The sequence below is a fragment of the Anolis carolinensis genome, chromosome 4 (assembly GCF_035594765.1).
Source record: "Anolis carolinensis isolate JA03-04 chromosome 4, rAnoCar3.1.pri, whole genome shotgun sequence".
Lineage (NCBI taxonomy): Eukaryota > Metazoa > Chordata > Lepidosauria > Squamata > Dactyloidae > Anolis > Anolis carolinensis.
The window spans coordinates 140,830,807-140,843,829 of record NC_085844.1 but is presented as its reverse complement, the minus strand read 5'-3'; the positions used below and the strand labels follow the sequence as shown (position 1 = coordinate 140,843,829).

Here is a 13,023-nt window from a genome sequence, read left to right as displayed (position 1 = left end):
GTTTATATAGTGATGACAAATGAATTAGCATTGATATATGGAAATGTATTGGCCTCCCTCTCAGAATTCTCTCTTTGTTCTGAAGAAAGTGATGTGCCTGAGGACTCAAAGATGTTTTTGCCTAATAAGGTGTGGAGGATAAATAAGCACATCAATGCTTTGTCATGTATCTGTCAGAAATGCAGCCTGTTCTGTGTTGCCCACATTAGAGCTAGTATAAAACTATTGCACTGAAGAGAACCTCAAGGGAAGAAGGCTCCTTCAGCTGTGACAAATACAGCCTGTGCCTTTTGAACCTCGTTCCTCTTCCCACTTCAACTCAGTAGGAAGTCGGAGGTTGGTTTCTGAGGAAGGATGTGAAGTCAGTGTGTGATGGCTGTGCCTCATATATTACACATACATTCCTCATAAGCAAGTTTTTTTACATGCACCATATTTTCAGCTGGGCTGAAATGTCACCTTTGAAGAGTGATAACATTCCTATTTGCAATTTACCAAAATTAAAATAAATGTAATTTAAAAGTGTTTAAGGTAAAGGTTTCCCCTGACGTTAAGTCCAGTCATGTCTGACTCTGGGGGTTGGTGCTCATCTCCATTTCTAAGCCGAAGAGCCGGCATTGTCCTTAGACACCTCCAAGGTCATGTGGCTGGCATGACTGCATAGAGTGCCGTTACCTTCCCACTGGAGCGGTACCTATTGATCTACTCACATTAGCATGTTTTCGAACTGCTAGGTTGGCAGAAGCTGGAGCAACAGCGGGCGCTCACTCCGCTCCCAGGATTTGAACCTGGGACCTTTCGGTCTGCAAGTTCAGCAGCTCAGGGCTTTAACACACTTCGCCACTAGGGCTCCTCTTTAAAAGTGTTTACAAACACATAAATAAACATGTAACAAATCAGATAACATGCATTTAAAATATCTATAGAATTACTTCAGGCTGAGTTATGATTCAGCCTAAAGTAAGGAAGTGTCACTTGGGAACTCCCATAGTACTGAGGTTCCATCATCCTGCTTTAACTCAATATGTCCCTTCTCCTCTTGAGATCTCCTGCTTGATCCCATATTTGGCCAGTCTGTAAGAAAACCTGAACATTTCAAAAATCTACCTGAACAGAAATATTAGTTCTGAAAGAGGCCATCTTCAGGAAATTGGAGGGCAGGAATTATAGCTCTGAAAAAGAGGACATCCCTGGAAAAGAAGGGCCTTTGTGTTAGAAAGTGGCCAATGTGCACACAATAAAGTTGCATCCTGGAAGTCAGCTACTGTGTTAGAATCAGATCAAAACACCATGTTTGTGATTGCTTGTTTGCTTTATGTGGTGTAGCTTTTACAGCGTAAGAATCAAATACAGTGTTGTACTAGTAGTTTGCCTCCTATACTAACGCTTTGTGTTTGTCATTCTCCCTGCCAAACAAAGGATATAAAAAGTTCTCATTCTCTTTGTGTTTCAGGGAGTAGTCCTCTGTTCAGAATTTGATAGTTTTTTTTCCCAGTACAGAAAACGTACTTTCTGGGCAGAAATACATATTGCTTTTCTATGTGTATAAAAAGTTTTCTTTGAAAAAATATGTGAAGTTTTTCTTGGCAGAAAACATTTGCTATACATATTTTCAGGATGGGAAACACATTTGCAAATATACATCACTGAGCTCTATATAATGTTTTCATTTTAAATTAGGGATAATTATGAACAGCAAACAAGCACACTCTTAATATCTAGTTTTCTTCTAGTTGAAAACCTATTGCCAAATAAAGGCTTAGCGTTCTCTCTCCTGCTCTGCCATTCTTCCATAGACTATTGTAAATTTGGCATACTTCAAAAAAGAAGAGAAAGGTTTGGAACATACTACAAATGACAATGAACCTTATACAGTTGGTGTCTCAAATTTCTTTGGGAGAACATTCATGCTGCTTTCACTCTCAGGAAATGAGATCAACTAAAACCTAGATCGTCCTTGTCTTTTCTTCTTCAATTGCAGGAACGCCTCCTCCTTTCTCTCCTTCCTGCTCACATAGCCATGGAGATGAAGGCAGAAATTATTCAGAGGTTACAAGGTCCCAAAGCAGGCCAGCTGGAAAATACAAACAACTTTCACAATTTATATGTCAAAAGGCACACCAACGTAAGGTATTGTTTGATACTAACACTTAACAGTTCTTGATGCTGAAATGTGTTTGTTAATATCAGTATGCATCTGTAAAACGAATCAAGCTTACAGGTAGAATAATGTAATTGCACAGAACTTTAAACCCTTACAAACCTTTCAAACCATTTATTTTGGAAAGACCACTGTATTTAATTTGACATATCAATTTTAAAGGCAATCAAGAGGTTGCAATATTACTACAGTAGAGTCTCACTTATCCAACGTTCTGGATTATCCAACGCATTTTTGGAGTCAATGTTTTCAATATATCATGATATTTTGGTGCTAAATTCATAAATACAGTCATTACTACATAGTATTACTGCGTATTGAACTACTTTTTCTGCCAAATTTGTTGTCTAACATGATGTTTTGGTGGATTTGAGGGAGCCACAAAAGGTTTTGGTAATTTTGGGAGGTAATCTCGGTACCATAGTTTGAGATATCACTAAAAAAAAGTATCTGGAGACCAAATCAGAGTAGAATATTCCACCAGACTGCCAAGAATAGCTGTGAGTGGTTCTGCATGGACACATAGAATCATAGAATCATAAAATCATAGAATCGTAAAGTTGAAAGAGACCTCACGGGCCATCCAGTCAAACCCCCTGCAAGAAGCAGGAAAATCTTTATCCCAAGGGCAATCTGGAGTGTCAAATTAAAGATTGCCGCCAGATGGTTTTTACTGCTATCCCCCTGACCATCCTCTCTTTTTATTTTTATAGTGACAGCCACCAGGTGTAAAATAGCTAGTGGAAGTTGCTTGTCACCTGGAGTGATATCCACTAGGGCACCAGAGCAATGTAGGAAGGGGGAGAGGGAAAAGAACTATCACTCTTTCCTTTCTCTCTCGCTTCTTCGGTCATCCTTGAACACAGGCCAACATAACTCCAGGCAACAAGAGGCAACCACGAGCAATTTTGTAACCAATGATCACTGCTACAATGAAAAAAAGAGAAGGGACAGTAAGTGTCATCCCATGTCCCAGGCCACCCAACTCCACGATTAACCATGTAAATAATTGCAGTTTCACTTCAGGACCAACTGTTTCTGTTTACCTGGGGTCAAAATCAAATTTTGGTTCAAATTTCTCATGGGCAAATCACCACAACCCATCACTTTTGTTAGCATTCTTCAAGGCTGTGAGTTTAGTCTAAAATGAGGTTCTAATCCATTTGAATCTGGTTCTGTGGAGATGTTGGGTGAATCTCTATAATTTTGCTTCACCTTTTTTCTTTTCTTTTTTAACCTTTAACATAAAGAAAATGCTTCATTGTTTAGCTAGGAAATATTAAATGGCAATTATTTTACTTGCAGCATTTTATACGCTGATATTGTGGGATTCACTCGCCTGGCTAGTGATTGTTCCCCCGGAGAACTGGTGCACATGTTGAATGAGCTATTTGGCAAATTTGACCAAATTGCAAAAGTGAGTATCTAGGAGGTCTTTGATATTCATTGGCATATACACAATAATTGCTATCTCATTATAATTACTGATAACAATAAGAATAAGATACTTATCCTAGGCTGTTTTTGTTATTGCATCCAAAACTGAACAAGCAGTTTACAGGCTAATCCTTTTGCATTTCGATTTTGCCAGAACATGCTGTGGTCAGAAGGACATCTCATCATGGTGTATTCTTAGAGAGTTGCAGGTGGTAAAGCAGCAATTTTATTTAAGAATAATACACAATCTCTTTGTGGAGTGAATTAAGCATTATCTGTTTTTATTGCCTTACTTTTTCAAATAACAAATGAGGAAAGTACTTTGAAAAAGGATTTGGCAGTCCCTCAGAGAACTGGGCACAAAAACACCTTGTTCTGTCAGATGTCATTATTCTGATTGGTTTGTTTATTGAGTTATAGCGATACTTTTTTTTTCAGTTGTAGTAGTGCTGAGTACAATTGGCCCAATGATATAAGGCAAAATGTTTGAAATCCAGAATCACTGCTCGTTATTGAATAGTGCATTACGTTTGAATTCAGATATTTGTGTTGGCATTTATACATAATTGCTATCTCGTTGTAATTATTGATAAAAATAAGAATAAGATAGTTGTCATGGGCTGGTTTTGTTATAATATCCAAAACCGAACAAGCAGTTTACAGGTTAACCATTGGCATTTGGATTTTGCCACAACATGGTGTGGTGAGTGAAAGACTTCATGATGTAGGAGAAAAAAATCAAGAAAAAATGGTGAAGGGTAGCAGACTAGAGGAAGGAGAAGTCAGCATATGTTCTAGCTGTGTGGTGTTTCTAAGGGGTTCCTAATTGACATGGCACTGGTTTATGTTAAACAAGTATTGGGTTGGAAGGAGAGAATATAAGTGAGAAAAAAAGGCGGGAAGGAAGGGCATTGGAGGTGGGTGGAAACTAAGGACCCTTCCACAGAGCCATATAACCCAGGATATCAAGGCAGCTAATCCCACAATCTCTGCTTTTAACTGGGTTATCTGAGTCCATACTGCCACATAAGGTAAAGGTAAAGGTTTGCCCCTGACATTAAGTCTAGTCGTGTCCGACTTTGGGGGTTGCTGTTCATCTCAATTTCTAAGCCGAAGAGCTGGCGTTGTCTGTAGACACCTCCAAGGTCATGTGGCTGGCATGACTGCATGGAGCGCTGTTACCTTTCCACCAGAGCAGTACCTATTGATCTACTCACATTAGCGTGTTTTCGAACTGATAGGTAGGCAGAAACTGGGGCTAACAGTGGGAGCTCACCCCCTCCCCATATTTGAACCACCGACCTTTTGGTCTGCATGTGTTGTCGAAGGCTTTCATGGCCAGAATCACAGGGTTGTTGTGTGTTTTCCAGGCTGTATGGCCATGTTCCAGAAGTATTCTCTCCTGACGTTTCGCCCATATCTATGGCAGGCATCCTCAGAGGTTGTGAGTTCAGCAGTTTAACCTGCTGTGCCATCGGGGGCTCCACACTGCCATATATCCCAGTTCAAAGCAGATAATGTGAAGTTTTATTCAGCTGTGTGGAAGGGGCCTCAGTGGTTTCTAATCCAGGCAAAGATAGAACAGGGTTAAATGAAACTAGAAGGAGCAAGAAGGAAAAAGAGGAAAAGGTCAAAGAAGAGAAGAGAGAAGTGGTAGTGGACCTAATGGGTATACAACTTAGGCAATGCTAGTACATTTGATGACACTGGCATAGCAATATCATTTCAACTAAAAAAAATATTTTTGCCTCATATTTTCAAAAGCTAAGATTAGGAAATGCTATTATTCTTGCAAGTGCTCTAATAGGTACAACAACAAAAATCCTGTGTTTAAAATTTCAATCCTATTCCTGAAGGACCTCTCTATTTTTGTGCCATGCAGGAGATTTTATTTAATTTCATAGGTCCCTGGATATGGCGAAGCCTGTGCATGCTTGTGATTGAACACATCAGGGAAAGTAGGTCAGTGGAAATGGGATGCACAAAGCACTCTCAGCTCTTCTCAGCCTGCACATTCCAGCCCAGTTATCTTCCTCCTCCAGTTATCTTTAGGTGGAGTATATTTGATGCTGTCAGATACATTCGGCTACTGCAGCACTTCTGATAGCCTTTATCTAGCAACTCTAGCCATCTCCTAACTTATCTTTTTTTTCCCTTCAGGAAAATGAATGTATGAGAATTAAAATCTTAGGAGATTGCTATTACTGTGTGTCTGGCCTTCCTATATCTCTTCAGAACCATGCCAAGAATTGTGTGAAAATGGGACTCGACATGTGTGAAGCCATAAAGTAGGTATAGATATTTTGGATTATTCTTGTCTTTCATCACCACTCTAAGAAAAACCCATGCAGTTACTTTAAATCTGTGTGTCTTTCTTCAATTTGTATTCCTACAGTCGCAAATTTTAAACTTGAGATCCAGTAAGACATTCTTTGTTTATAGCCATACCAATAGTAGTCGTTTCTATTGGGGGTTTTTGCGGGTTTTCTTGTGGGAACAGTGTAATGTCCTTTTTTGGTTTTACACATGCACACACTTATTTTTATACCCCTTTCCAATACTGAGAGTCGAGGCAGTTTACAAAAGTTAAAGCACACTGTTGGAACAGATATAAAGTCATAAATGAAATCATTAAAAAGTTATTAAAATTCAGTGAAATTATCCATGTGACTTAAAAGCAATTAAAATGAATTCATTAAAACATTACCATCTATTATGATAAGCAAAACAACAGCTATTAATAGTCTTGATAGATAATTTCTAAACAGTAAGGTGTTTAATGGCTGGTGGAAGGACAATCATCATGTCCTCCCTGAGGAAGCATTTCTAAAGCTTGGGAACAGTCACTGACAGAAGTTCTATACATACACTTAAACTGAATTAGGAACTGGATTTAAGGGAATTGTTTCTTCTGCGGAGAGTCAACATGATCACTCCAGGAAACAGTTTGAGGCTGGGATATTGGCCACAGGCCCCACCAAATAAGAATGGAAACCAGACCTATAATTGTTTTCTTTTTCTTACCCAGTCTGCTGGGATGTGCTGATGTGCATCACCATGACTGTTCAGGATCAGGACTAGACTAGACCATGACAGGGCATAGGAAATGGAGGCAGAGGGGCGAAAGCAAGTATTCCCAAGAGAACAATGTGGTTTCCTCTCTTTGGTGTGTGTCTGCGCTTGTTCATCTTCCATCCAGTGGTGTTTCCAGCTTTTAAAGTGTGTCAGCACTTCTCCTGTCCTGATAAGCACTCTGCATTTTTCAGTCCCAGATTCCATTTTTGCATGGAAGAGTTTCATAATTAAGATGCTGCTACATGGATAGTACTATCCCATGTTCATACATATTTAGCCTATCATAGTGGTATGGGACTATGCGGAAGGGCCTCAAAAGCCATTTTTTTTTAACTGTGGGCAGATTCATATGGGAGGAGTTTTATTTTGTTTTGGGGGTGATTTGGGAGTGTGCTTGTTGTATGCTTTCAAGTTGTTTCCAACCTATGGCAGCCTTGTGGCATAGGATATTTTTGGCAGGATTTCTTCAGGGTGGGTTTGCCATTATCTTTATCTTAGGCGGAGAGAGTTTGCATTGAGCAAAGTAACTTAGAGGATCACTATGGCTGTGCAAGGATTCAGAACCCAGTCTTTCACAGTCTTAGTCAGACCACTACACCACACTGCCCCAATGGCGCAGTGCATTAAAACCTTGTGATGGCAGGACTGATAACTTGAAGGTTGGGTTGCTGACCTGAAGGCTGCCGGTTTGAATCCAACCTGGGGAGAGCATGGGTGAGCTCCCTCTATCAGCTCCAGCTCCATGCAGGGACACGAGAGAAGCCTCCCACAAGGATGGTAAAAACATTAAAACATCTGCAGGTCCCCTGGGCAACGTCCTTGCAGACGGCCAATTCTCTCACACCAGAAGCGACTTGCAGTTTCTCAAGTCTGGTTCCTCTTTCAAATGCCTACTTTTATGTTTATCTATAAACTCTATAAAAGTAATTAAACCTGTTAGGTGTTTGTGCTTGGAAACTTGGAGTGAGAAAAAGCTAATTTACACCCTTGTGTAACCACAGAGCTGCTGGCCAGCTACTGTTTCTCAGCCTAAGATAGAATATACAATGGGGAAATAAAATGAAATAGCCTGCATATGTACCTTGTTAAGCTCCTTGAGGACTGGCATGAGACATGCTGTGATAAATGAACCTGTCTGTGCCAGATAAAGGTGCTGTGAAGGCTATACCTCAGTCCAGAGTAACTGTTTTCATTAAACTTCTTGAGAAATGAAAGTCTTAATTACAACTATAAACATTGCTGGACATCCTGCACGCACTGATAAGCACATAATGGGCAACATCATTTATTATCTGTTCCAGTGCAGCTCTAATTTTCTTAGTGCTCATTAAATCCTATGAATTTTCAATGCTTGTTGAGTAATCAGTAATTTTTATCTTAATTCTATGGATTATGCAAAACAATTAAATTGTTTTTCTGTTGTTTAGACGTAATCCTCCTTTTTTCCTTCATTATTCATTTCCCCTATTCATTTCTTTGTGTTCCTAAAAGTAATCACTATCTGATTCTGGGATGACTTTCTGAAATAATTCCTACTGACATTTGAAATAGTTAAAAAAAAACAGCCTAAAAGATCTGTAGAAAAACCATTTGTCAGATTGAAGGATGAGGAGCAGTTTGGACATTTCTGGTACAGGTTAACCAGGGAAGAATCTGGTGCAGGCAAATCCATTATGTTGATGGTAATGAAAACCTGTTCAGGAACAAGAGAAAAGGGTAAAACAAGCCACATCAGTCTACTTAACTAGCCCAAAGCACGCCATTCTTAGGGATGAAGATGTTGGCTTAGGCTCCTTTTACACTGACCTTGTGTCCCAGGATCTGATCCCAGGTTATCTGCTTTGAACTGGATTATATGAGTCTCCACTGCCATGTAATTATCTGGGATAAACAGTGGCCCTTAATGTGGCCCACAGTGGATGTGGCCCTTAATTAGACACACTGCATTATCACAGGATTTCTGCATCCTACACCGCTGGAGAAAGTATACTGTTTAGCCAGTACTGCACCACCTGACATCCGTCAGGAAGTAGCAGCCTGTAATGAATGACCAAGGTATTGACCTCTCTGGCCCATCCTCTGTTCAGATATCAGCTAGCATGCCAACGCCTTAAATCAAGAAACTGCTTTCTAAGATCCACAGAAATACTTGCAGGAATACCTCAGCAAGCGAGAGTCAAAAGTCACAGGCCAAAACCTGGAACTTCAATCCATGGCTAATACCATATGAGAAACTCCCCCCTGGGCACATAGAAAACTGGGCGACTTGGAAGGCACTGAACAGACTGTGCTCTGGTACTACGAGATGCAGAGCCAATCTTAAGAAATGGGGATATAAAGTGGAGTCTAAGACAACGCGAGTTTGGAGAAGAGAAAACCACAGACCACTTACTACAATGCAATCTGAGCCCTGCCACATGCACAATGGAGGACCTTCTTACAGCAACACCAGAGGCACTCCAAGTGGCCAGCTTCTGGTCAAAGGAAATCTAGTATAATTAGTCAAGTATTTAAACTTTATTTGTGTTTTTAAATACTTTATAACTGTATCCTCAATTCGCTTCTGATACGATAAATAAATATCTGGGATAAGCAGATAATCTAGAATCAGACCCTGGGATATAAAGACAGTGTAGAAGGGGCCTCAGTGGCATATAAGGAGGTAAAGATATTTGCCACATTTCTTGTCATTCACAAGAATGTTTCTCAACATGTCAAAATAATTGTTACGTTTTGTGCAGAATGCACTATATTTATGTATGTAAAGTAATGTATTTTGTGTGTCAAATCCAGCTTTTGCTTTGTGTAGTAGAAAAGCTGTGTACATTCTAAAAAAGAAACACCAAAATTATTATATTTTGTCCTTTGATTTTTGTAACTGTTGCAACAAGAGAGTCATGTCTCCTTGTAACTTGCCTTGGTCAGCAATCTGGCCGTAGAATTTTGAACCAATTGGTCTCTCTAAACACCTTCTTTCTAAATAATCTAAATAAATAGTTATATTGAATGAATGTGTTTTTCTTGAATATCTGTAAGGCTGTTTATTTAACAAACAGTTCATCTCAGATGTAAATGACTTAAAAATAAAAAGCCAAACATTTAAAAATGAATTGAAAATATGCCTATGCGATTTTCACAATGAAAAAAATAACAAAAGCAGTGCATTAGATAAAATATATGACAACAACTATATAGTACAATTCCATACTTGCCAAACTGGTACCCATGGTTTCACCTACATGCAGGAGCTCCTGGTGGCACAATGGGTTAAACTGTTGTGCCGGCAGGACTACTGATCAACAGGTTGGTGGTTCAAATCCGGAGAGAGCGGATGATCTCCCTCTGTCGGCTCCAGCTCCCCATGCGGGGACATGAGAGAAGCCTTCCACAAGGATGGCAAAACATTAAACATCCGGGCGTCCCCTGGGCAACATCCTTGCAGACAGCCAGTTCTCTCACACAAGAAATGACTTGCAGTTTCTCAAGTCGCTCCTGACATGGGAAAAAAAAACCCTACATGCATCTAACTCCTCTCTAGGTCATCTAGATGATTCTATGTTATTCTTCCACCAGAAATTACTATAGAGTCTTGGTAGTTTCTTGCAGAAGTAAGTTGTTTCAATATGTTTCACTTTTATTCACAGTATACTGTTTCTACAGTAATTGAAAATATGAGAGCTATACTGTAATCTTGTTTGGATTTCAAACGTCCATGCAATAATACCCATGATAATTACTTCTCAATAATAGGAAGGTCAGAGATGCAACTGGAGTTGATATTAATATGCGAGTAGGAGTGCACTCGGGAAATGTTCTCTGTGGAGTGATTGGACTACAGAAATGGCAGTATGATGTATGGTCCCATGATGTTACACTGGCCAATCACATGGAAGCTGGAGGAGTTCCTGGGTAAGACCAATGTCAAGCCTCCCCCTATAAATAAGCATTTAAATAATGTCAGAAAGTGCTAGTCATAGTGCTAGAGAGGCAGAGAGAGCAGTCAATTGTGATCTCTTTTCAAGGTTGTGGGACTCTGTACGCATCAGGCAAGCCAATGCTGCTGCTTCTTTTAATGGCTCAGAAGGAAATTCTATATTTTAATGAATGTGATTGTCACACAGCACATTGTCCTTACCATCTCATTTGAAGTGATCCCACTAGGTCCCTAAATTAATACTGCTTTTCGGTCACATTTCAAGGAGATGGAACTAAGCACATGCTCAAATCTTCAGATGAAACCAAGCAGGCTGTAGACTGATTTGTGTTCACTAAAACAATTCATACACATTTCTCTACCGAGTTGTTGTTATCCATCATTTTATATATGGCATAATAGCGCACTGAACACACCGATTTCTCCCATTTGGCAGAAAGAAAATTGTGTTTGGAGGCACTTGACAACTCTTCTACTGCTGAGCTTACAGATATGGTTCCCATAAGCTGCCGAAACAGGCTAGCATCTGTGAAACAGATGGAAACTTGTTTCACCTCCTTTTGATGAGGAGAAGGATGTACGTATGTAATAAATAAGTAGAAGGAACAGCTTATGGAGCTACCCAGTGTTTAATTGAATGGGAGCTTCTTCTATGTATTGGAGCTTGCTTGCCCATAAGAAGATGGGACATCTGAGAAGAAAGAGAATATAGGGACATAGTGACTGAGTTATACACATGAGGCGTGTTTTCTAATAGTGTGTTTTTCTGGAATTATGGAGATAGAAAGATGGTATAGTTCTCAGCTTTTGTTTTGTGTAGGAGACAAGCTGTATCCATTCTAAAAAAGTAACAATTGTTATATTTTGTCATTTGATTTATATACATCTTCAACTGTGGCAAATATGTATCAGTACCAATGCAAACAATCAAATAGTAGTGTTGCCTTCTAAATGTTGTGTAATGGTCATTTTAAAATAAACCATAATTTCAGCCGTGTTCACATTACTTCAGTCACCTTGGCTCACTTGAATGGAGCTTACAAAGTGGAAGATGGGGATGGAGATGCAAGGGACCCATATCTCAAGGAGCATAATGTGAAAACCTTCTTTATAATCAATCCCAAGGTTAGTAGTACTTCCTTTGCTTTGTACATAGTCACATGTATTTAACAATATTGCAAACACTGAAAAACAATAATTTTGTTTGTTTATATTGAGAACATTTTTCTTTGTTACCTAGATTCTGCAAAGAATATAATATCTAAGTACATTTTTGTGGTTTTGAGCATTTGAGTCTTTCGGTTACAAAACTGAGGCTGCACAGTTTTGTAGTATTTGTTTGGATTGGGTACATGAGTTCTGAAGGGATGCTGGAATAATATAGATAGGGAAACGGATCTCAGAATTCATCTTCCAGTGAAGCTTTTTTCAAAGACCAAGTTAATAGCCCTTATATACATTTGAAATGTTCTTACTTAAAATCTCAGAAGCCAGGAGGACGATTGAATAAGGTTTTTAGTACTTATACCACTCCCCAATCCACTAGCAATTAATCCAACTGAAATAACATCTTTGTGATAGCAAACTATGTGCATAATCCATTTCATTGTCATCTCATTTATGTCCAATGTACATCCCAACTAGGAAGAAAAACGAAGTCCACAGCATCATTTCCGAACTCGTAATACGTTAGATGGAGCTAAAATGAGAGCATCTGTTCGTATGACTCGGTATTTGGAGTCGTGGGGAGCTGCCAAACCATTTGCTCACTTGCACCATCGAGACAGTATGATTACAGAAAATGGCAAGATCAGCACCATGGTATGGGCTTATAGATCCTTTCAATGAATGGAATTATTTTTGAGGATAAGCAAATATTCTTATTAAGATGTTTTATTTTTGGTATCATTCTCCAAAGCACTTGTCCTAATGGCTTATATTATCTTTACCAACGTTTTTGTTAAATAAATATGCTGGAAGTACCTATAGGGATCCATGTTTGGAAGTCCACTGTTATGTAGGATACATAAATGATAAAAAGCATTATTCACAACTAGTTTTCTTTTCTTCATTGGAGTCAATGCAAATGTTGGCTATGATACATTTTTCTTCAATATCAAATATGGCTTGCCCCATCCAGGCCTAGAAGTTTGAAGGCAAAATGGAAGGCTACCCAAAACAATGATTTATTGCATATCCCAGGGCCTGCCTAGATGTACAGAAGTGTGTTCATTTATAAATTCCGAAAGATCAAATATCATTGGTTTCTGGGGACTATACAATATTTGGGGCAGTTGAGCTGCAGATAGTTGAAGGTGTCAACTAAGAAGTAGCAGGAAGAAAATATGGGGGAGAGAGTTGGTTTGACTAAACTCTAGACAGTGTATAGTATCCTAGAACACGGGAACTGTATGGT

The 13,023-nt window shown here is 39.2% G+C and overlaps 1 protein-coding gene across 1 annotated transcript in view; it reads left to right on the top strand.

The window, feature by feature from the left end:
* The window catches only part of adcy2 (adenylate cyclase 2), a 151,331-nt gene that overhangs the window by 84,948 nt on the left and 53,360 nt on the right, over window positions 1-13,023 (top strand). The window contains exons 5-10 of the mRNA XM_008109102.2: window positions 1,982-2,130; window positions 3,467-3,578; window positions 5,759-5,886; window positions 10,424-10,582; window positions 11,600-11,732; window positions 12,252-12,428. Coding sequence (XP_008107309.1) covers window positions 1,982-2,130; window positions 3,467-3,578; window positions 5,759-5,886; window positions 10,424-10,582; window positions 11,600-11,732; window positions 12,252-12,428 — 858 coding nt within the window. The remainder of the gene's footprint in view (window positions 1-1,981; window positions 2,131-3,466; window positions 3,579-5,758; window positions 5,887-10,423; window positions 10,583-11,599; window positions 11,733-12,251; window positions 12,429-13,023) is intronic.